At 58.7% G+C, this 23,799-nt stretch overlaps 1 protein-coding gene across 5 annotated transcripts; it reads left to right on the top strand.

Annotated features, from left to right (window-relative positions):
* The first annotated feature begins 303 nt into the window (after positions 1-303).
* TNFAIP2 (TNF alpha induced protein 2) lies at positions 304-14,663 on the top strand. Of its 5 annotated transcripts, none has more exons than XM_063645475.1 (15): positions 336-410; positions 1,100-1,200; positions 1,331-1,462; positions 3,270-3,649; positions 3,963-4,593; positions 6,740-6,854; positions 7,001-7,123; positions 7,310-7,410; positions 8,047-8,145; positions 8,635-8,758; positions 9,675-9,797; positions 10,596-10,751; positions 10,916-11,037; positions 12,452-12,584; positions 13,036-14,663. In XM_063645475.1, exons 4-15 carry the CDS (start codon positions 3,295-3,297, stop codon positions 13,228-13,230), a joined length of 2,277 nt encoding a protein of 758 aa, XP_063501545.1. In that variant the 5' UTR covers positions 336-410; positions 1,100-1,200; positions 1,331-1,462; positions 3,270-3,294; the 3' UTR covers positions 13,231-14,663. The 5 variants fall into 5 exon arrangements, with proteins under 5 accessions (XP_055144057.1, XP_063501545.1, XP_063501546.1 ...); XM_063645476.1 differs by lacking the exon at positions 336-410 and adding an exon at positions 429-869; XM_055288084.2 differs by lacking the exon at positions 336-410 and having other exon boundaries at positions 429-1,200; positions 14,110-14,663.
* The last annotated feature ends 9,136 nt before the right edge of the window (positions 14,664-23,799 follow it).

Genomic DNA, 23,799 nt, shown 5'->3' with positions numbered 1-23,799 from the left:
CGGTCTGTGACGCGGGAATGCGGCCAAGCGCGCCCCATCCAGGCGGCCTATCAGGAGCCGTCGTCGGACAATGGCCCCGCGCCTGACAATCCCGTCCTCTCCGTGCTGTCCCCCGAACTCCACATACCATGCGACGCGCGGCCAGCCCCCGCCCCTGCCCGGCTGCTGGGAGGAAGTGACAGCGCCCCGCATCCCCCGCTGGGCAGGCCGGGCGCGCCCGGCTCCTGGGACGCAGGGACACAGCCGGGCCGCACTGGGCCTTGGCCTCCGCCCGCGGGTTTTCCGCGGTCGCCGCGGGGCGGGGAAGGAGGGGCGGGCGGGGCGGGGCGGGGCGGAGCGGGGCTGAATGTGCGACTATTTCAGGCCTTGCGGAACTGGGGCCAGGACAGTGGCGGCCCGGCCAGGACACGGTAAGTGACCTCCGCTTCCACGCGTCCATTCCCCGCCGCTCCGCGCGGCTCCTCGCCCGCCCCTACCCCGAGGCCACGCCGGATTCCCCGAGGGAAGAGCCTGTCGCGGCGGCGGGGACAGGAGGGGGCTGGACGCTCCCAGGGACCCTGGCCCCACTGCCAGGGAAACTGAGGCCCTGGAGCCCAGCGTCCGCGCGTCCGGGCGCAGAGGGGCCAAGGCTGGCGCTCGCGGCGGAAAGCCCGGTCCTGCCAGAGGCAGGGAGGGCGGGGCTGGGGCAGGCACAGGGGTCTCCCCTCCATTAGCAGCAGAAAGGCCCCAGGTCCAGCGTGACTTCCCGGCCGGGCGACACAGGCCAAGTCACTTCCTCGCCCGTGCCCGGGTGTCCTCATCGGGGGATGGGTGCGCCTTCCACATCCTGCCCAGGACTGAAGGAGCCGGGCCCAGCGAGCTCCCGGGCGGTGCGTGGACATCAGCCCTGACTGGGAAGGCGAGCCAGGCCAGTGGACCCGAGGAGAGGCCGGGCAGCGGGAGGCTGGGGGGCGCTGTTGAGCCACTGGCTGTGACCACTCTACGAGCCTCCCAGCAGGCCCCTTCCTGCCTCAGTGGGCCCAACCAGCGGCAAGGCTCAAAGGAACGCCCCTCCTCTCCTTCTTCCTTTCTGGCTGCACCCGCTCGCTGCTGCCTGCAGGACAGACTCAGGACACAGGAGACTCACCCCCACTGAGGCCCAGCTAGGCGCCCAGCACTTGGCCGCGCGGTTTGGCCACATCCCCTCAGCAGCACTGTGAGGTGGGGGTCCTCATCCCCATTTCAAAGACGGGGAAAGGGAGGCTTGTGAAGGAAGGAGGTGTGCAGTCCACGCCCTAGTGAGAGGTGTGCTGAGCCCACACCAAAAGCGTTTCTCTTCCCACGGCACCAGCTGCCTCGGAGAGCGGAGACCTGGGGCGAGGCCCAGGGAGCTGCAGCAGGACCTTCAGGCGCTCTGGGTTTCGTGTCACAGAGGCGAGAAGCCGGTGATGCTGTGGGGGTCCTGCGGGAGCTGTGCCTGCAGGTGGGACAGAGCCTAGTACATGTGGGGTGGGACAGGGAAGGCTGAGGTGAGGCTGGCGGGGAGCATTGCTGGTAAGGGCCACCCTCCTCCACCCCAGGAGAATGGCAGAGGTGGGGCCTGGGCGCCCAGGGTGGGGCTGAGCGGCCCTGCCAGACAGACCAGCTCCCACGGGTGCTTGGCATGCGCCTGAGAGGGGCTGGGAAGCGAAGTTGGGGCACTGGGTGGGGAGCAGAGGTGCCCCGTGGCCTTGCCCCTGAGGCTCCCTGGAGCATGCCCCTCTTGGTCCTGGAGTGGAATGCTCAACCCAAATGGCACTAGAGAGGCCAGTGCCATCCAGGAGTGTGGGACTCTGCCCAGGGCACCGGGTGAGCATGGCAGGGGCTGGGGGTGGGAGGAGCCCAGGCTTCCTGTCCCTCAGGTGGCTCTGGCCAAGCCCCTCCAGGATGGGGACAGGGTAGTGGGGCTGGTGGAGGCAGCGGGGCCATGGGAAGAGTCTGATGGGCCCAATCTGAGCCCCCATGGCTGCTGTGCTTGGGGCAAACACCTCCTGCTCAGCCTCAGTTTCTCCTTCTGGATGGTGTGTCATCCTGCCTGCCTTGCAGGGCTGTTTCAGGGGTCACTTGAAGTTACCATGATACATGAGACAAGGCTGCATGCATTTAATCTTGGGGTGGGGCAGACAGGTGGCATCATGGTTACAGGTCACCCCAGTTCTTGGGGAGGCCCAGCCCCTGCCTGCTTCCCCCTTTCGGGTCAGCCATGCTCTTCTCCAGTGGACCTGGCCTTGCTCTGACAACGGTCAGGTGCTGGGCAGGGACTTGGGGGAGGCTCGGGTCTTGCCTCTCTGGATGTAGCTTGCAGGACAGCCGGGGATGTGGAGGCAGGGGGAGAGCTGGGCTCTGGGACCAGGTGGCCTGAGTTCCAAGCCCAAGCTGTTGACCAGAGGGACAGTTTAAGCCGAAATAACACCCTTCCAGATGAGAGAAAGGAAGAGATGGGATGGGCACCCGGGAAGGCTGCAGAAACTGGAAGGCTTTGTGATGATGCTATGATCCCATTTGGGAGGGGGTGGGAGCCAGGAAGCCTGGGTTCTGGACCCGAGTTGCTGTGTGACTTCAGGCAGCCCTGTGACTCGCTGAGCCCCTTGCCCCCAGTGATGTGTGAAAGGCTGTCTGAGGTCCCACCCACTGTGGCTTCTGTAGATCCTGGTCAGGCTCTGCCCCTTTCATGGCCCAGCTGGTGCAGCTGTGTTTCTGTGACCCCATCGCTGGATCAGAACTGGGCAAGATGGCAGAGGGGCTGGGTCTGGGCAGGAGGAGACTGGGCTCCAGTCTCAGGCCGGCTTCTGGTGTTCTAGACCCCGGCATGTCCCTGACCTTTCTGGACCTCTGTTCCTGCTCTGTTCAAAGAGACAGAGCCCATGCCCCGCCTCTTCCCTAGGGTCCGGTGGGATCCAGGGAGGTGTCCATTCCCTGCTTCCTGACCAGAGGGTGGGCTGTCAGGGAAGGATTTGCCCAAATAAAGTGAAGGTCCCCCTCTGCGTGGTGGGCTTGGCGTCCCCAGCCTCTTCCTTGCTTCTGGGGCTGTGAAGTATTGGAAGGGAAGCTGTAGGTGGTGAGATGCTCGTGGCCAGGGAGGGAGCAGAGTTGTTGGTGCTCATCTGGGCCAGGAGATGAGCAGAGCTCTGGTGGTTGAATGGGTGAAACAGACTGAGTGTACTCAATGCAGCCAGCACGGCTGTGTGCTCCGGCCTGGGAGCCAGGGCCAGTCCATGGTGACCACTGATGCCTTCACCCCCACCCTGCAGGAGCCTGCAGGCCTGAACCAGGGTGATGCTGAAGATGACGACCTTCTTCCAAGGCCTCTCCGGCCATCAGCCTGTGCCAGGCACCCTCGACTTCCCTAGAAGCCCCCAAAAGTTGCCGTCCACATCAGAGGCAGAGTCAGAGGCCTGCATGTCGGAGGCCTCCTCTGAGGACCTGGTGCCACCTCTGGAGGCTGGGGCAGCCCCATATAGGGAGGAGGAAGAGGCGGCGAAGAAGAAGAAGGAGAAGAAGAAGTCCAAAGGCCTGGCCAATGTATTCTGCGTCTTCACCAAAGGGAAGAAGAAGAAGGGTCAGCCCAGCTCAGCGGAGCCCGAGGGAGCAGCCGGGTCCAGGCAGGGGCTGGATGGCCCGCCCCCCACAGGTGCTCTAGGGCCCTGGGTTAGAGCTAGTCTGGGGCGTGGACGGGGTTGGCGCTCATCCGCGTGAGTGAGCCACTTGCACAGTGGGCCGGCAAGTGGGGCTGGACGGCGCGTCTGTCTCCCTGCTTTCACCTGTGCCCCAATCTGGGGGGGCTGGGAGGCCTTCAGCCTAGTCTGGGACACCGACATCACCCTTTAGGGTGTTGGCCGCCGGCCCTGTGCGCGTCTAGGGGAGGACGGTCCCGCCGGGCGCTGGCCGCCCCGCCCGGTGGGCGGCGGGCTGGGGCCGGGGCTGACGCGGCTTTCCCGGCGCAGTGGAGGAGCTGAAGGCGGCGCTGGAGCGCGGGCAGCTGGAGGCGGCGCGGCCGCTGCTGGCGCTGGAGCGGGAACTGGCGGCGGCGGCGGCGTCGGGCGGTGCGAGCGAGGCGGAGCTGGTGCGGCGCCAGAGCAAGGTGGAGGCGCTGTACGAGCTGCTGCGTGACCAGGTGCTGGGCGTGCTGCGGCGGCCGCTGGAGGCGGCGCCCGAGCGGCTGCGCCAGGCGCTGGCCGTGGTGGCGGAGCAGGAGCGCGAGGACCGCCAGGCGGCGGCGGCGGCGGCGGGGCCAGGGACCTCGGGGCTGGCGGCCACGCGCCCGCGGCGCTGGCTGCAGATGTGGCGGCGCGGCGTGGCGGAGGCGGCCGAGGAGCGCTTGGGCCGGCGGCCGGCCGCGGGCGCGGAGGTCCCCGAGAGCGTCTTTCTGCACTTGGGCCGCACCATGAAAGAGGACCTGGAGGCCGTGGTGGAGCGGCTGAAGCCGCTGTTCCCCGCCGAGTTCGGCGTCGTGGCGGCCTACGCCGAGAGCTACCACCAGCACTTCGCGGCCCACCTGGCCGCCATGGCGCAGTTCGAGCTTTGCGAGCGCGACACCTACATGCTGCTGGTCTGGGTGCAGAACCTCTACCCCAAGTGAGCAGACGAGGGGCTAGGCCCGGGCCGGCAGGGAGGGTGTCCTCTGTAGGAGGAGTGTCGAGGTGTGCTGCCGGCAGCTTTTAGTGAGGCCGGTGCTTGCAAAGTTTTGGGTCCGAAAATGCAGGGGTGGGACTTGAACTCCCTGGGGCAGAGCCTGGACAGGCAGAGACTGGGCCTGGACACAGGGATAAGGCTGAGGCTGAGGCTGGGCCTGGGTCTGCGTTGCTCTTGGAATCCTTAATTTCCTGGGCCTCAGTCACATTCTGCTGTTGGGGAAACAGGCACAGAAAATGGTGGGGATTTCATTCATTCACGAGCGCCCAGTCTGAGGAGGGGGCAAAGCAATCAATAACCATCCAGAGCTGGAAGGGCTGTGGCAGCAGAGGCCAGGCCCCGTGCAGAGCATGGGCCCAAAGCAGGCCTGGAGAAGTCAAGGAAGCCAGCCTGGAGGAGGTGAAAGCCAGCGGTCCTTCTCTGAACCAGGGAATCAGGCCAGGAGGCAGGAGGAGGGGTGATAGAGCAGGCAGGGGAGAAGGTGAGAGGAAGGCCAGTGCTCCTGAGCATGCCCTCTTCCAGGGCACTCTGGAGCTGAGCAGAGCTATGCGGGCACCCCCATGCAGGAGAGTTCGAAGGGGTGGGCTAGGGCCACGTGTCTTGTTAGACCCCCGTTGTATAGGGTTACCCTGTGAGCCCACCGCAGAGCTGGAGCCCCTCAGGTGGGAGGCTGGCTGTGCAGCTGGTCCCCCTGCTGAGTACAGCCTCAGGCATCCCTTGACTCCATGGATCCCTGGGCCTGCCCGTCATTCGCACGGCCTGCATGAGGAGAGGCTTACTGCAGTGTGGAAAGGCCCAGGGCAGGGAAGTCCAGGGGCTGTTATTGTGGAGCTTGGCCGCTGCTGGCCCCAGATCCTAGTGTGAAACTTTAGGAAGGAAGCCCGGAGGTACAGACAGTGTGGGCAGTGTCTGCCGTCTCGGGGGCCTTGGGTGGCCTGTGGGTTCAGTTGGTGTTGAAGGGTCAGCCTCTGGCAGAAGGATAGAGAAAGGGTCCAGTGGGGAGGGTGGGAGAGGAGTCAGCAGGGCATAGGGGAACTGGCACAGGGCAGGGGCGGCGGGAGAGAGAACCCAGCCCAGAGCCAGTTCCCACTTGCTCGTCCTGACTCACCAGGAAATGCTGGGCACCTGCACCCTTGCCTGCCAGTCTTTCTGTCTCAGTGACCTCGGGGTCTGCTGGCCTGGGGTTAGCAACAGGCAACTAAAGCCAAGCTGGGCATGGAGCCCTGGTGAGAGGGTGCCCAGGGGGGCATCGTTGAAGCCTGTGCCAGAAATGTGGGGAACGAAGGGACACAGCTGCATCTGGATTGGGTGAGGGGCAGAGAGAAGGTCATTTGTAAGCCTCTAGACAGACAAAGGCCCCTTAGGAAGTGCCAGGGCTGGGCAGTCCCCTGGGAGCTCTTAGGAAGTGCCAGGGCTGGGCAGTCCCCTGGGAGCTCTGGGGCGCTGCGGAGGCGCCGGGACAGTGAGCCAAGATGTGTCTGTGGAGTAGTTTGGGGCAGCCCTTCCTGCCCATTCTCGCCTACCCCTGGGATTGGGAGGTGGCCGGGGCTGTGAGATGCCCAAGACCTGCAGGGCTGGAGCGCCGTGGGCTGGGAGCTGGCTGGATTCCAGGGCTGCTGTGAGTAGGAGCAGGGTTTTATCTGGGTGACAGGTAGCCTTGGAGCAGGAAGAAGATCAGATCTTAAAGGTGGCTCTGGCTGCTGGGTGGAGAAGGAATTGTTGGAGGTGAGGGAAGGAGCAGAGAGGCCAGGAGGAGGCTTTTGCAGTGAGCCAGCGGGGACTTGATGGGAGCCAGCCAGGGCGCCAGAGTGGCAGGAGACTGCTGATTTTGGGGGCTATTTTGGAGCAGGACCTAATGAGGGGGCGGTGAGAGAGTCAGAGGAGGCATGATGACCTCAGAGTTTCTGTTCCAAACCAAACTAAGTAGATGGAGGACCCGTCATCTGAAACGGGGACCGGGTGGGGGTGCGGGAGGGTGTGCTGGGCAGTCTGGGCCTGCCAGAGACCGAGGCTGAGGGCCTGGGCTCTAGCTTGAGGGGTGGTGCTGATTGGGTATAGCTGTCCTCATGCCAGCCTCCCCTGCCTGCAGTGACATCATCAACAGCCCCAAGCTGGTGGGTGAGCTGCAGGGTATGGGGCTCGGGAGCCTCCTGCCCCCCAGGCAGATCCGGCTGCTGGAGGCCACATTCCTGTCCAACGAGGCGGTGAGTCTCCACCTGGGCCAGGGAGGGGCAGGGAGGCGGCAGAGGAGAGGCTCGGAGACAGACAGGACGTGGCAGGGAGCTTGCCGGGTCTTCCAGGTGAGCGAGGTGAGGGATCGTGCCCCTGTGACCTGCCCCTCCTCCTCCAGGCCAATGTGAGGGAGTTGATGGACCGAGCTCTGGAGCTGGAGGCACAGCGCTGGGCTGAGGATGTGCCTCCCCAGATCCTGGACGGCCACTGCCACAGCGAGCTGGCCATCGACATCATCCAGGTACTGCAATCCAGGGCACACGTACCGCCCGTGCACGTGCATGGGGAGCCCCACGCACATTCCATCCTGTGTGCATACCCATGACCACCTTGGGGCACCCGCTCTGTTCCCGCCTGTTTCCTCCCCGTCCCCTGCCCCCTTGTCCAGGCGAGCCCCTTGCTCAGCTCACCCACCACCACCCTGCAGATCATCTCCCAGGCCCAGGCCAAGGCCGAGAGCATCACGCTGGACTTGGGCTCACAGATAAAGCAGGTGCTGCTGGTGGAGCTGCCTGCGTTCCTGAGGAGGTGGGTGTGTGCCCAGGATAGGGTCCCTGTAGCCACCTCTCTCAGAGCCACGGCCCCTCCCTAGTGCCTCAGGTGGGGAGCTGAGCTGGCTCCACACCCTCCACCCCTGTCCCTGTCATTCTGAGCCAGGAGTTGTTTCCCACTCAGCCAGGGCACTGAGAGCCTCAGGTGGTCTGACCCCCACCAGGATTCAATGTGGGAGCCTCTTGCACCCACCCCATCAGCAGAGCTCTCAGCAGAACAGCCTCTAGCTTCAAAGAGGATTCCCCAGGAGGGACTGAGACCCCACCACCCCTTCACACAACACTCCTAGTCTCCACCGCCTGAATTCTCTCTGCTGTCTCCCTCTCAACCTCTGAGGGCTTCTCCAGCTAACCACACGCTCACTCCTACCTGGTCTCCCAACTCTAGAGAGGGCCTGGGAGCAGCAGAGATGGGCTGGTACCCTCTTCAGGAGCCCTGGCCTTAGCTTGTGAAGCCAGTTCCATGATGCCCAGGGGCTAGCGGCCCCTCCCTTGGCTATGGGCAGCCAAACAGAAAAGTGAACCCTGGGAGCTGGCAGGGAGGGCGGGGAGGCTGCTGCTGTCGTCCCAGTGTTTGGGCTGGTCCTGAATGTGCCCCTTCTGGTTTCACCAGCTACCAGCGCGCCTTTAATGAATTTCTGGAGAGAGGCAGACAGCCGAGGAATTACAGGGCCAATGTCATTGCCAACATCAACAACTGCCTGTCCTTCCGGTGAGAGTGTTGGGAGGGGCTTGCGGGAGCGGGAGTCACTCGGCAGGCAGGAGAGGGGAGCTGGGAGGTGGAGGGAGGAGGAGCTGCTTAGGCCAAGAAGTGGAATTCAAACCAGCAACATGTGTGAGGACGCCAGGGCCTGCAGCAGCAGCAGCAGCAAACATTTCCCAACTGCTGGCTGGGGCAAGCACACAGGCAGATGTTTCACCCGTTATCTTATCCTTAAGCAACCCTGTGAAGTAGGTATAGTGATCTGTCTATTAGGCAGATGGGCAGACCACTGGAGGAGGCTCACTTGCCCTCAGTTACAAGGGGATGTGGTGGAGGAGTGTCCTGAGGGTGTGGAGAACATGGATGGGAGGGCTTGATCCCATAGAGAATGGGGAGCCCTTGAGGGTTCTAGAGTGAAGAGAGGGGCTGTCTGGCTCCCTGGGTATGGGGCTATAGGCTGAGCAGGGCTGGGGTGACCGCTCTGCCTCCACCTTCCAGGACGTTCATGGAGCAGAAGTGGCAGGTACCCCAGGACACCCTGAGCCTCCTGCTGGGCCCCCTGGGTGAGCTCAAGGGCCACGGCTTTGACACCCTGCTCCAGCACCTGCGTGAGGACCTGAAGGTAGCGGGAGCCTCTTGCCCTCAGGAGCCCAGTGTTGGGGGGATCCCAGGGAGGGACTGGGAGGTGCTCCCAGGGAGGAGTGGTAGAAGCAAAGATGTGGGGAAGACACACTCCAGGCCTGTGGACGGCACCGCGGGCCAGCTCTGGTGCAGTGGAGATGCCCGGATAGGGATGCGGGCAGGCTCTGAACTCCGCCGATCATGGCCTGGGGCTTGGCTGAGAGGGGCCGCCTGGGCTGGGAGGGCCTGGAAAAGTTTCCCTGCCCCTCCCCGATTCAGACCCAGCCCAGTCCCAAGCCTGCAGACACCTTTCCTTCAATCCCCTCAGCCACTGCTATCCACCCCCGTCCCTGAGCCTGACTCCCAGCAACTGAGGCTCAGGGCCATCGGCAGCCGGGGTCATATCTGTTATGGGCCAAGAAATCCACAGAAAATGCTGTGAAAACAAGTCGTTCCTTCAGCAGGGTGTAAAGTGGGGGCCTTTTGAAAGGAAGGGGAGAGGTTCCCTGCCCGGTGTCCGGGACTAGCCGCCATGGGTGGCCTGAGTGTGGTGGAAGCCCTATCAGTGACCCCACATCCCCTGGCACTGATCTCCCAGGCCCAGCCAAGCACAGGGTCTTGTTTATGAAGGCATTTATTTATTTAAGAGGCAGTGGACTTGGCCTCCGGGCCGGCAGACAGGCTCTCCTGGCTCCTGAACCGCACTGGGTGACCTTGGATAAGGGTGCACGGAGCCGGCTCCCACTTCCTGTCTGTGAGCAGGGACTGAGGTTGGCCCGGGTTCCCTGGGGGTCCTTGAGTGCCCCCCCGCCCCTCCACCAGGCACATGTGTCGGTGTGTGTCTGTGTCTGCGTGTCTGCGGCTGGCAGCCCTTCCTCTCCAGGGCGTGACCAGACATCCTGCCTCTCCTGTCTCAGCCTCTGTTCAAGAGGTTCACGCACACCCGCTGGGCGGCCCCCGTGGAGACCCTGGAAAAAATCATCGCCACCGTGGACACGAGGCTGCCTGAGTTCTCAGAGCTCCAGGACTGTTTCCGGGAGGTGAGGAGGCTCTGGGCTGGTGGCTGGGCCTTGGGGAATGGGGGCAGCCCGGACACGCACACTAGCACGTCTGTGTATGCTCACGCATATGTGCTCACACACGCACATGTGAACACATGTGAATGCACAAGCATGTGAACACACGAATGCATGAGCATATGAACACGTGCACATGTGAACACACACGTGAAGGCACGAGCATGTGAACACACACATGTGAATGCACGAGCCTGTGAACACACGTGAAGGCATGAGCATGTGAACACACATGTGAAGGCATGAGCATGTGAAGGCACGAGCATGTGAACACACAAGTGATTGCACGAGCATGTGAACACACACATGTGAATGCACGAGCATGCGAACGCACACGGGAATGCATGAGCATATGAACACACGCACACATGTGAACATGAATGCACGAGCATGTGAACACGTGGATGCACGAGCATGTGAACACACATGTGAACACGCACATGTGAGCATGCACGTGAACTCAAGAGCATGTGAACACTGGCACATGTGAACACGTGAATGCGCAAACACGAACACACACATGAACACATGTGCACACGTGAACATGAGCATGTGGACACACGTGAACACGTGCACATGTGCACACACGCATGTGAACACATGAGCATGTGAACGCACGCGCATGTGAATGCATGAGCATGTGTGCAGTCTTTTGCTCTGGCATCTGTCTCTCCCTGGAGGCCTGGCTACAAGGCTTCAAGGGAGGCGGTGAGCTCCCCATCAGCAGGCCGCTCACACGCCCCTGGCTGCTCGCCCTCCCAGGAGCTCATGGAGGCCTTGCACCTGCACCTGGTGAAGGAGTACATCATCCAACTCAGCAAGCGGGGCCTGGTCCTCAAGACTGCGGAGCAGCAGCAGCAGCTGGCTGGGCACATCCTGGCGAATGCTGCCACCATCCAGCACTTCTGCACCCAGCACGTAAGCTCCTGGCCACCTCTCCCAAGCCCCTCTGAAATGGCTGCCTCTTCTCCCCTAGCCCTTGCAGGGTCGGAGATAGGCCGTTGGTGCCTCTCCAAGCCCAACAAGTTGCTGACCCGAGCCTCTAGACCCCTGGGTCCCTCCAACCACACCCACTGCTGCAGGGCTCCCCGGCGACCTGGCTGCAGCCTGCTCTCCCCACGCTGGCTGAGATCATTCGCCTGCAGGACCCCAGTGCCATCAAGATTGAGGTGGCCACTTACGCCACCTGCTACCCTGACTTCAGGTGAGAACCTGGGGCACCTCAGGACCACTGTCACATCACTGTGGCCAAGGCCTCACAGGGCTGGCATTGGGAACCCAGATCCTGGCAGCTGCCCACGTGCCAGTCACTGTGTGAACCTCACCAGGGGCTCACTCTTGTGGCCTTCACCACAGCACCACGAGGACAATACTTTCCATTCCCGTTTCACAGAGGAGGCCTGGAGAGCTCACAGGATGTGTCCAAGGTGACACGGCTAGTTAGTGTCTGGCTGCATGGCCCACACTCTTAGCTTTACCTGACGCTGCCTCTCACAGGCGAGACTGAGACCAGAGAGGCCAGGTTCACCCTGCCTGGGGGGCCTCTGGGGCCTGGGCCTATGCTCTGGGACCAGGGCTCATATTCGGGAGTGGAGGCTTAGCCCCTGGCTGCCTGAGGCTCTGGTGGGCCAGGGACATTGTTTCTTCCTGGGCTGGGTCCTCTGACATGTTAGGGTAAGTTTGAATGGGTCTTGACGGGATTGACCCCAGCTTAGCTAAGTCCAGTCCCTGTCTGATCCATTCCACCCATTCATTCATTCACCCACCATACAAGCACCCATCTACTCATCCACCCATTCCTTCACCCATCTGGCTATCCGTCTATCTTCTCACCCACCCATCACCTGTCTACCCATCCACCCACCCACCCATCTATCCATCCATCTATTCTTCCACCTCCCCATATAAGCACCCATCCACCCGTCTACTCATCCATCCACCCCTCCACCCATTTAGCTATACATCCACTCAACCACCCAGCCATCCACCTGCCCACCCACCCATCCACCTATGCATCTACTCAGTCATCCCTGCACCCATCCCTCCACCCATCTAGCTTTCATCCATCTGCTCACCCACCCACCATCCACCTATGCCACCAACAGTTATAGAGAAGTCTGCTAGGTGTCAGCCTCTGTTCTAGTTACAAGGATGCAATGAAGTACAAGAGAAGCCAGGTCTCAATCCTCCCTTAAGTAGCTCACATTCTGTTGAGGGCCAGCAATAATAATGACATAATCAGGCAAAGAAACAGACAATTACAAGTTGTAAATAGGGTTTAACCAAGCTTCTGAATAGGAGGTGCTGACTTTAGAGACAAGAAAGTCTTTTGGGGGTGGACATCTTAGCGGAGACCTAAGGGGTGGGAAGAGGTGGTCATCTCAGGGCCTGGGAAGAACATTGCAGGGGGAACAGCCAGTGCGGAGGCCTGAAGCAGGCTGGGGCATGGCTGCTCTTGGGACCATCAGGTGGAGTGCATGGGCAGGGAGAGTGATGTGCAGCCCCCTCGTGGGCCGAGCGTTGGCTGTCGGGCCCTGTGGCACTGGCCAGGAGTGCAGGGAGCTGGTGAGCAGGGGTGTGGGCGACAGGCTGGGCTGACAGGATGCTCTCTTTGCCAGCAAAGGCCACCTGAGCGCCATCCTGGCCATCAAGGGGAACCTATCCAACAGTGAGGTCAAGAGCATCCGGAGCATCTTGGACGTCAGCACGGGGGTGCAGGAGCCCTCCAGGCCCCTATTTTCCCTTATAAAGGTTGGTTAGCTTTTCCTGTGGCCTGACCTGCTTGTGAGTGCTCAGCAAGCCTTGGGCACACCCCGCTGGGAGCTGTTAAGAGCAGCGCTAGCTCTCCCGGGTCTCCTGCTCTGATGCTGCTTCTGCCTAGCCCTGGCGGAGGTGCAGGCCCCATCAGCTGGAACCGGACAGACCTTGGTTTGTTTGTTTACATGTCCGATGGGGGCAGGAGCTCCCATTCTGGGCAGCCAACCAGGCAACACCAAGGACTCTTTGTAAACGATAGCTGATCGTGTGCACGCAAGGAAAGAACCAGGAGGGAGAGTGCGGCTAGGCTCAGGGATCCCCGGACACCTCTGTCCAGGGCCCCTCCACCGTCGGCCTCATGACTGTCCTCCTCGTGGGTGGGGCCCAGGGCCCTCTCCAGCTCCCTGGAGACAGGAGCCAAGCCTCACCCATCTGCCCTCTGCAGCCCAGGGCCGCCGTGAGCTGGGTTCAGCAAGGCTGGAATGGAAGACAGAACTGGAAGAGAAAGAAGGAAAAGATGAACTCGCATCTGGCAGGGGCTTGTGGGGTCCTGTGGCGAGTTGTGGGCACCGCCAGCATTAGACGTCACATCCAGGTGGCCCCACAGCCCCTACAGGCTGGCCCTGCAATGGGGCCCTGAGCCCTCCCTCTTCATCCCCCAAGGCCTCAACCAGAGGGTGGTCCCTGAAGGCCTTGGTGTCCACTACAGAAGGGCCCAAGACCTCCTGAGTCATCTCAGGCTCCCCCTTCCCTGAGGCAGGGACAGGTCCTGGGGGTGCCTCTGTGGGCCCTGCCACCCAGAAGTCTGGCTGAGGTCTGGGCAGGGGCAGGGCAAGCTTGACCTCTCACTGCTGACCCTTTGGCCTCTGTATTTGCTTCCCATTGCTGCGACAGGTTTCCACAAACTTTGTGGATCAAAACGAGGTCTTCCAGTTCTGCAGGTCAGAAGGCTGACCCAGGGCCAAAATCTGGATGTCGGCAGGCCTGCGCGCCCTCTGGAGGCTCTGGGGGAGGATTCATTTCTGGCCTTTTCATTTTTAGAGGCTGACCATAATTTTGACTTCAGGCTCCTCCATCTTCAGAGCCAGCTGTGGGTAGTTGAATCTGTTTCCCATCACCTCATTGAGGCCTCCCCTCTCTTGCCTCCCTCCACCCCTTTTTTTTTTTTTTTTTTTTTGAGACAGGGTCTTGCTGTGTTGCCCAGGCTGGAGTGCAGTGGCCTGGTCATGGCATCAGGGCTCACTGCAGCCTGGACCTCCTGGTTCAAGTGATCCTCTTGTCTCAGTCCCCTGAGACAATCCCCCACGCCCAGCTACATACTTTTTGTGGATACAGAGTCTCATTCTGTTGCCAGGCTTGTCTGGAACTCCTGGGCTCAAGCGATCTTGTAGCCTTAGCCTCCTAAAGTGCTGGGATTATAGGCATGAGCCACTGCACTCGGCCTGCTCTGCCGCTTTTAAGGACGCTTGTGATCACATTGCGCCTACCCAGAGAACCCAGGTCATCTTTCTATTTTCAGGTCAGCTGATTAGCCACCTTAGTTCCATCTGCAACTTTAATTCCCACTGGCTGTGTAACCTTAGTCACAGGCTCTGGGGACTGTCACGTGGACATCTTTGGGAGGCCGTTCTTCTGCCCACCGCAGCCTCCGTTCATCCCCTGCCCTGCAGGGCACCTCTCTCTACCCCAGGAAAACATGAGCTCATTTTCCTGCTCAGCATGTGCTACCCCTAAGGCTCTGCTCCTCCCTGGGCCTGAAAGTTCCTTCTCAGCCTGAGAGGGGGCCCTTCGGACTCAGGCATGACTCAGCCCTTCTGATGCCTCTGCAGTGCTGAGTCGGGATTTGGGGCCGGCTCTCTTGGGTCCTTCCCCTTTTCCCAGGTACTGCCTTAAAAAGCTGTGGCCAGGAACTGGCCGGTATAAATGATGCCCAAGGTCTTTGTACATTTGTAGGAGTTAGCGTGTTTGATATTGTTAATATTATAATAATTATTTTTTATAGGACTGCTTTTGTATGTATGTTGAACATGATCTAGGTTTTTGTAGCTTGATATAAAACAGAATTCAAAAATGGCTGTGGAGTAACTTATTTTGGGAGCTGCACAATGATGGGGCCCCGGCCGGGCGGCCTTAGCGGTTTCTGAGCCTCCCGGGGTCCGGGCAAACCCTGTCTACCTAGGCTCTGTGTCAGTCCCCAGCCTGTCCCAGCCCCCAGAGCACCTCATGTGGTCCAGGCAGGAGACGGCCCACCACCGCCTCACTGTGAGCTGGAGCTTTGGAAGTGTCTGCCTGTAGGGCATGGCCAGTCACTTCACCCTTCCGTGCCTCAGTTTCCTCATCTGTAAAAAGGGGACAGTGACCCTTGGGGCTTCCTTCACCGTCCTTTACTGAGGAAGAGGGTGGGGTGGACACGGGGCAGCCATTTCAACCGCATGCATGGGACACAGAGTGGGAACTGACTCTTACCATGCTGGCATTGACCTGAAAGCTACAGCTGTGGACACAGGAGGTCTGGTTTGTGTTTAGAGACAGCCTCAGCTGCCACGGAAGGGTGGGCCTCTCGGCAGCCAATCTGGCCTGGAATTTGGGAAGGAGCAGAGTCCCTGGAAGGGAAGAAGGGTACCTTGAGGAACGTTGCACAGAGGCCGGGGAGGGCCCCAAGGGGAGCCCTGTGCGCCTGGAGAAGGGTGTGGGCTTCAGCAGGGCCTGGGACAGCCGAGAACTTGGGTGGGGGAGGGGAGGCCCTTTCTCGTGAGTTCCATGCTTGGGGCCAAAGCGGATGGCATGAGGCCACCGTGCAGTGAGAGAAAGGAAGGAGACGAGGGCCAGGGGCAGTGCGGCTTGGCGTGGAGACCCTCTGCCCGGCTCCTGGACCCGCCTGTCCATGTGGCTGCGAGGTCCTGGCCTGGTTGAGCCACATGGGGAGCGTGGGCCTTGGGCGGGCGAGTTCCCACTCCTCCCCTCGGAGCACAGGGTCGGGGGGAAGTGAGGGCAGCGCGACCCTCCCCTGCATGGCCCCCCGACCGTGGGCAAACGTGGGGAGAGATGGCGACTGAGCCCCGATGGAAGCTGTCAGTGGTCCCTGGCACACTTTCTCCCACGGGGGCGGACTTAGGTCCCAAAGCGACCCCCAGCCTCGCGGCGGCCAGGGCGGGCCCAGTCGTCGGAGCGCGGCGGGACCTGGGGCCAGGTGCTCCCCCGCCCCGGGCTGCGCCCACCCCTGGCAGAGGGGCGGGCTCCGGGCGCAAGGCCCCAGGCGAGGAGGAAGAGGGTGCGGGCGGCGCCTTGGAGGTTCCTGCTGTTCCTGCTTTTCGGGGCGGGTGCCTTCCGGGTCACTGTCCCGCCAGCTCTTGTCTCTGCACCAGTAACTTCTCCAGGAAAATCCCCCGGAGAGGAGGATCGGTCCGGCGGGGAGGAGCGAGTCCCCCAGCGCAGGGACAGGGCGGCCGGAGCGGGGCCTGGGCCACGCTGCCTTTGTGCAAGGACGGGGCCCGGGCTGCCCAGGCTCCTGTGAGCAGGGGTTGAGCGGGGAGGCCGCAGCCCCCGCGGAACACCGGGCACCCCGGGCCTCCAGCAGTGGGAAGCAGCCGGCCAGGGCCGGCTCCGGGGGCTGACGCTCCACATCCCTGGCTAACACGGTGAAACCCCATCTCTACTAAAAACACAAAAAAATTAGCCGGGCGTGGTGGCGGACGCCTGTGGTCCCAGCTACTCGCGAGGCTGCAGGAGCCAGGGGCAGGTAAACAAGCAGCTTGAGTGCAGGCGCGGGGGACGGGCCGGGGGTGCCTGCGGGTGAAAGGGTGGCTCGAAGGGACAGTCGCTGGAGGCCCGGTCTTGAGGAGGTGCCTGGAGCAGACCCGGGCTGGGCGCTGCAGGGGAGGGAGGAGCTTGCGGAGGCCGGCGGGCGGGAACGGGGAGGAATTCCAGGTTTTAGGCAAAGAAAGACGGCAGGGCTGGGGAAAAGGGATCGTGGACGGGAGACTCCGCAGGAGGAAGGAGGGGGCTGGTAAGTGGGCTTCTTCCAGCTGGGGAGCGGGGCTGGAGACGCGATCTTCAACTCAAGGGATTTATGGCTTGGAAAGACCCCTCTGCCCTTCGGGGCGCTGTGGTCCCCAGGGGAGAGATGAGGGCGGCAGCGAGGGCCCCCTCGTGCAGTGAGATGGAGCGAGCTCTCGGTGGGCTGAGGGAAAGAGCAGCCCGGACCCTTCTAAGAGAGCTGGAGGGAGGCAGGCTGCGGTGGGGCTGCTTCTAGGGACAGGGAGGGCCTGGGAGGGGAGAAAGCGCTGAGGAAGCGCTTGGGCAAGTTCAGGGGGAGAGGTCCGTCCGCACTGGCAGTTGTGCGCTGTGTCACCAAGATGTTGTTCCCAAAGTATTATTTTGGTTTTTTTATTTTTACTTTTTCCTTCTTTCACAGGTGTTGACCCAAAGTATTTTCTGTCATGCCTGGCCACTCTGCCCTGGACCCTCAACCCAGCCGAATATGACACATCTCCAGAAACCCAGCAGGCGCAAGCCGCAGGGTGGGCCCTAAAATCCTGCTTCAGCAGGAAACCCTGGAGGCCTGCTTCAGGGCCACCAGCCTAACTGCCAGGGCTCATCGAAGAGGCTGCTGGGACCTAAGCAAGATCAACAAAGGTTTATCCCAACTTCAGACTCACTCCCAGAAACTCACCCTTGGGAGCTCTCTGTGGAATTGGGCCCCCCTTCTTCTGGTATTATGTTTTCAAAACTGACAGGGGTATGAAAGAAAAACTTATCCAGGAAAGAAAATTGGGTTGAACATTTAACATCTCATTTAAGTCTTGCAATAATGGCTATATGTATTTTTGCTAAATAAATCTTCTATTAATCTTTTTTTTAAAAAGCTTGAGATGTCTGCAGAACGGGCATGTGGTTCCTTAGAGTGACCAGTACGCCGGTGAGTGACAACAGTTTGTGTGTGAGGCTGCCGGCTGCCAGGCCATCTCATCCACTGCTTTGGGGGCATCATTTTGCACAGCCCCTGCAGAGGGCGATTTGGGCTTCTGGGTCAGGCTGACAAATGCAGGAACCTGTGAGGCAGCCATTCCCCTTCCAGGAATGTACCTGATCCATGCTCTACCAGCTATGCAAAGCGACTTGAGTACCAGACTAGTCACTTCAGTTACAGTAGCAAAATAGTGGAAACTCCCTAAATGCCCATCGGCAGACAGCAGGGAAATCACTGCAGTGCACCCAAACAATGGAGTACTATGCGGTGGTGAAAATGAATGAGGAAGTTCTCTCTGTTCTGATGTTGACATTCAGGACACATAATGTTAAGGGGAAAAAAGCACAGTGCAGAGCAGAGTTTATGGTGTGTGTGTGTGTGTGTGTGTGTGTGTGTGTGTGTGTGTGTCTGAGAGAGAGAGAGAGAGAGAGAGAGATGAACAGGGTTGGATGGGGACAGAGGTTAGGAAGGAGCTATTTGGCTGTATATCTTATAACTTTTCATTATGAGCCATGTGAATGTGTTATATTATTAGGATTTTATAACTGAACATTTAACTGAGAAAATGAAAGTGGTGTTGCTGGAGATTGGAGGAGAGAGGAGGAAGATACTTCAGTGTCTCAGGGGTAGGCTCAACCAGCCATGGCCAGCGCCTCTTTGAAGTGGGTTCATCAGCAACCTGTGACTCGGCGTGAAGCCAAGTTCAGCGCTGAGGTGCAGACTGTAGTCACAGGGCTGAGTTTAACCAAGACTCTGGTTTTGTCAGGCGATCACTACGGAGGATGATAGCTGAGCCAGGGGAGGGGCTTGCCAGGGAGAAGGCATACTGATGGGCTGCGGGGTCTCACTGCAGGGATGGTGGGGGGCATGCATGGGGGACATGCAAGAGGGGCTGAGGGGCTGCAAGGCAGCACATGGTTAGAGGATGGGAGTTCTGGGGGCGGCCAGGGACTGCTGGGTACAGCCACTGGAATCAGTGAATGCAGGGACAGGGACTGGTCACAGAGGAGGACCCTTGTAATTGAGGTTGTGGAGGCACTGCAGTTACTGGTGAGGACACAGTTGGAGTGTGACCCTGAGACTGTGTGGCTGACATTGTCGGGAGCTGAGGGCTCAAGGAACTGGGAGGGGGCCTGTGGATGCTCATGGAGTGGTGGAGGGGGCAGCAGGCAGGGACCGATGTCCTCTGAGAGTGGAGAGGAGAGGCCCAGAGGTGAGCAGATGACCACAATGATGAGAAAAGCAGAGATGGTTGAGATATGGCCTGCCCTGCAGTGTGGGTAGTCACTGATCTTAAAAAGGCCCCAGCCTCACCTGCTAGCATCTGCTCCTGGCCCTAGGGAAGTGGACAGTCCCCAGATTTAGTGGCTGGATCAGGCTTGTGAGCCGCTGTGCCAGAGCCTCAGCTGGGAAGGTTGAGGCAGTGGTGAATCCAGGAGGAAAGGAGCCGGGGTGCCCTGATTCCCTGAGCCTTCCAGGTGGGTGGCACAGCCGCTGCCAGCAATGCCATTCAAAGGGAAAGGACAGGAGGCCATGCTAAAGTTCAGCTGCCGCATGTGGCCAGGCCCCTCCCTGCTCCAGGAGAGGCAACTGTGCCTCCGGACAAGCCCAGGTGGGTGGTACAGATGTTGAATCTGCTTAAAGTACTGCAGTGAATCAAGAGGTCGGCGCTCCTCTACAGACAGTCATTGTCCCTGTAGAGACACCCGGAGGGCCTGGGACAATGCAATGTCTGCAGGATGGAGGGACATTGTCAGCCAAGACCTCCATCCAGGACTCCATTCCCACTGGGTGGGGGGTGCGTTGGCGGATTGCTCCGGCTGCCCCGGAAGGCGGAACCCATAGCCTCTCTATCAGCTGCCCCTGGGCACACGGGTCTGGCAAGATCCCAGGGGAGGATCCCGGATGGCGGGAACTTTCAAGTTTAAGGGGGACCTCTGGAATAGAGGGCGTCCCATCTCCCAGGGCACTAGCCTGGGTTGGGTCACATGGTGGTGGGAGAGGCCGGCCCAGGGCACAAGGGCTTTTCGGGCTTCTGTTCGTGTCACATTTGCTGATATCCTATTGGTCAAAGCCGGTCATACTACCAAGCTCGGGTTCAAGGTTGGAGAAATTGGCTTCCTCGTGATGGGAGAAGCTGGAGTATAGTGTGTACCCCTGCACTCACTGCAGCTGCCCTCTGACGACAATTATTTACATCCCCCCCATGAAAAATATATTCACCTCCCTCCCAAGACCCCCCAAAGTCTCTTCCCATTATGGACGATAGTTACCATTCACCATGCTGTGACCTTCCACGGGACTGGACGTGAATGGAAAAGACACACTCAACATAGGGGAGCATGATGGGAACCCGTCAGCTGCTGCCAGCAATGCCATTCAAAGAGGAAGGATGAGAGGCCGTGCTAAAGTCCAGCCGTCGCATGTGGCCAGGCCCCTCCATGCTCCAGGAGAGGCAACTGTGCCTCCAGATGAGCCCAGCTCTGCCCCCAGGGGTGCTCTCTAATCATCTGTCAGTCTTGGCAGCTCTTGGCCCCTCCACCTCTCCCCTGTGCTCCTGGCTCTGCCCTCTGAGGGGCCCTTTCTTTGCCATAACAAACAGTCCATGTTTGGAGCCAGACAACCTTTTCAGTCTTCGTGTCAGTCAGGGCCTAGTCAAGAAGTGGGAACCACACAGCAACTTGGAGGTGGGAACCACACAGCAACTTGAACAGGGAATGTTTACTACGAGTTACTGACTGTAACAGGGGATTGGGGTTAATGATGGACTGGCTACTGAGGAATAAAGACAGCTCTCAAAATAAAGGAATGGGAGATCCCTTAGGTCGAGGCAGAGCTCCTTCTGTGGATCTGGAAGGGTGCCCCACCCCCAAACTGGGACGGGGATGCAGGTCTTGGTGGAGAGGATGCAGCCTTGGCGACTTCAGCAGCTGCTCTGGAAAAAACCTGCGGGAAAGAACCAGCTGACCCTGCTGGAAAGTTGCCTCCCAAGATGCTAGGTAAGCCATGCACAGCCAGGTGCTGTGCCTCAGAACTTGCTGCAAAGCTACTTATGCAAGGCGGGGGAAGCCGTCCTGGGAGGCTGTGCAGGTGAGCAGCCAATAAACAAGTGAAAAGAAACCCCCCTCCCTCCTTGATTGTCTCTCCAGCGCCCTCTACTGACAGTGCACAGCACCGTGCCAGCAGGAGAGAGGGAAAAGTTCCAGAATCCCCAAGCAGGGCCCTGAAAGATGGGCTTGGGTCACAGGCAGTAGATTGATAGCAGGCAGTTTCTTTCCATACGCACCCTTTTACACACATTTAACCTTTTCTAAAAATTCCCACAAGTGAAGATGCACTCACGCTGTCTCCAAAATGAGAAGACAGTCAGGACAAGGTGCCAATTGCTACTGTAGCCACTGTCGGCTCTGTTAATTACACCACAAATTCAACCACAGTCCACTGAATAGCTTGTTACCTGAAGACTGAATGGTAACACTAACCTCCAAAAAATTGTGTATACAATACAGATGCCAGTGAGAGAAAACAGGAAAATGCTTGGCACGTGCAAACAAACACGTGAAAACAAGCAAAGGAAACTAAGCAAAACTACTACACTCCTTGCCTCCGTGACAGTCAGGAGCTGAGGCTTGATGTCCACGGTACCTTCTCCCATCACTCATCCTGGATTCTCCCCTCCCTCAGCCGGGACCTCAGCTAGTTGGTGATCTTTACTTGATGAAACAACCAAAACTTTCATTTCAGAAGTTTCTGAGTCCTCAATCTTCCTGCCTTTCTATGGCTGGGGTAGTTTTCCATGAACCTTTTCTATTGGCCATGGAAATAGTCAGAAGTGCCACAGAATGAATGCTCTGATTTCCAGACATAGTAGCAGCTGCCTGGTCTCCCAGGAGAATCAGAATCTATCACTGCAGTCAAGAGAGCAATCATTTTCTAGGTCTTTTGGTGTCATGACAGAATGAGCCGCAGACGGCCAGGTGGCCACATCATCTTTCAATTTAATGAAACCATTGCTGTGTCCCCTGGTTGAAGGATGTTCCCCTCTGAGACTAAGAACTTCACAGTAGCAAAGCTCAAAGTTGCTGCGACGGGAAGCAAAAATCCCGCCAGCTGGTTGTTATTGAGGGTAATAGTGAGTGGATCCCCCCCCCTCACATCAGCTGGTGCATGGAGTTCTAATCAGGGAAAAGGAGTCAGGCTCAGGGGAGCAGGGAAAGCAAAACAAACAAACAAAAAACAGATAAGCCATTAGTCTGCCTTTCTACATGGCCCAGGACACACAGAGCCCTCCTATGCAAATAACTCGCAATCTTCCTGTGCCCAACTTATCACCAGACCCTTGGCCGATAGACAAATGTAAGTTAGCTCACTGCAACCTTGGCATTATCAGTACTGCGCAGGGCCCTCTCCAGCACAAGCACCATCCTATAAAATCCCCCAAAAGTCTTTGTCTCCTTGTAGTCAGCTCCCCTCTTGCTGATCTGCCCATTGCTTTCTTGCAATGTATTTTCCTACGTTCTCTCATAAGCCTGCCTGTCTTTACCTACAACTCTCTTGGTAAATTCCTTTATTGCATGCACCACAGGTCCTAGTTAGGCACTACCTGTGACAGCTTGGTTCCTGGAGCCATGCATTTTGGCTACAAGGGAAATAGAACCATGTGGTGGTCCCTGATTCAAAGCGTATATGGAATCCCGTAAAATAGAGTCCATCTTTCCTGGGTATTGCCACTCAGTCTTTCAGTCTTTTGCTGAGGCTAGCTCCTTCTGGGTGATAGCGTAAGCAGTAAGACCAGTGAATTCCATGGCCATGAGCCACTGTGGCATTTCCTTGGCGATGAAATGGGTTCCTTGGTCAGAAACAGCCCTGCATGGACGCCATGATGGTAGAAGGCATCACGTGAGGCTACGAGCGGCAGTGCTGCAGAAACACTCTGGGCAAGGGAGGCAAAGTGTGTCCCTTCCAGGAAGGTGAGTCCGTGTCTCCTCCATGATGGAAGAGGCCAGGATCCACCTGCTACCAGATGCTGGCTGCTGTCTGTGGGGGAAGGTGCCATCAGGTACTCAGTGCTGCTCTCTGGGGTTGTGAGAGGGGGCTGCCAGCAGTGAGATTAGTCAGATCAGCCTGGAGAGATGAGCCCGTGTTGCTGGGCCCATGCATAGCCTCCATCTTGGTCACCATAAATACGTTGTTTCTGGGTTCATTGAAAAAGTACTAGTGTGGCTAGGGAATTATGTCCCCCCAAATTCATCTTAAAATCGTAACTCGCCAGGCACGGTGGCTCACGCCTGTAATCCCAGCACTTTGGGAGGCTGAAGCGGGCGGATCACCAGAGGTCGGGAGTTTGAGACCAGCCTGACCAACATGGAGAAAAACCGTCTCTACTAAAAATACAAAATTAGCCAGGCATGGTGGCACATGCCTATAATCCCAGCTACTAGGGAGGCTGAGGCAGGAGAATCGCTGGAACCCGGGAGGCGGAGGTTGCGGTGAGCCGAGATTGTGCCATTGCACTCCAGCCTGAGCAACAAGAGTGAAACTCCGTCTCAAAAAAAAAAAAAAATCGTAACTCCCAGTACCGTGGAATGTGGCCCTATTTGGAGCTAGGGTGTTCAGAGAGGTAATCAAGATAGAATGAGGCCATTGGGTGGCTCTAATCCAATATGACTGGTGTCCTAAAAAGGGGAAATTTGGAGACAGACACAGGGAGAATGCCATGTGAGGATGGAGACAGAGATCAGGGTGCTGCTCCTGTCAGAGGCATTCGAACCAGAGTGACTCCATCTTGAATAGGGGCTGGGAAAATGAGGCTGGGGCCTGCTGGGCTACATTCCCAGGAACTTAGGCATTGCTAGTCACAAGAGTTTACGGTTGAGGGAGCAGATTAATAATGTTTACTAACAGACCCGGAATGTCCTGACGTCCCAGTCGCAAGCATTCCTAGTTTAAGAAGTTTTGTTTTAAAGATAATAATGTCGATTCTTGTGAAAGATGGTAGTTACAAAGATTAATCCTTTATCACAAACCCTTGTAGTAAAGCACATCTCCTATGACTTTCGTATCTTAAACAAGCATCGTACTTAGGCTGAGCTTGGTCCTCCTTTTACTTTAAGGAATGCCCTACTCCATCTATAGAGTAGTCATTCTCTTTTTTTTTCTTAAAAAATATGTGTATATATTTTGGGGGCTCTATTTTACAGGATAATATATATATGTATATATCTTTTGTATATATATTTG

Source organism: Symphalangus syndactylus, chromosome 8, assembly GCF_028878055.3.
Source record: "Symphalangus syndactylus isolate Jambi chromosome 8, NHGRI_mSymSyn1-v2.1_pri, whole genome shotgun sequence".
Classification (NCBI taxonomy): domain Eukaryota; kingdom Metazoa; phylum Chordata; class Mammalia; order Primates; family Hylobatidae; genus Symphalangus; species Symphalangus syndactylus.
This window is presented reverse-complemented; position numbering and strand designations above follow the sequence as displayed.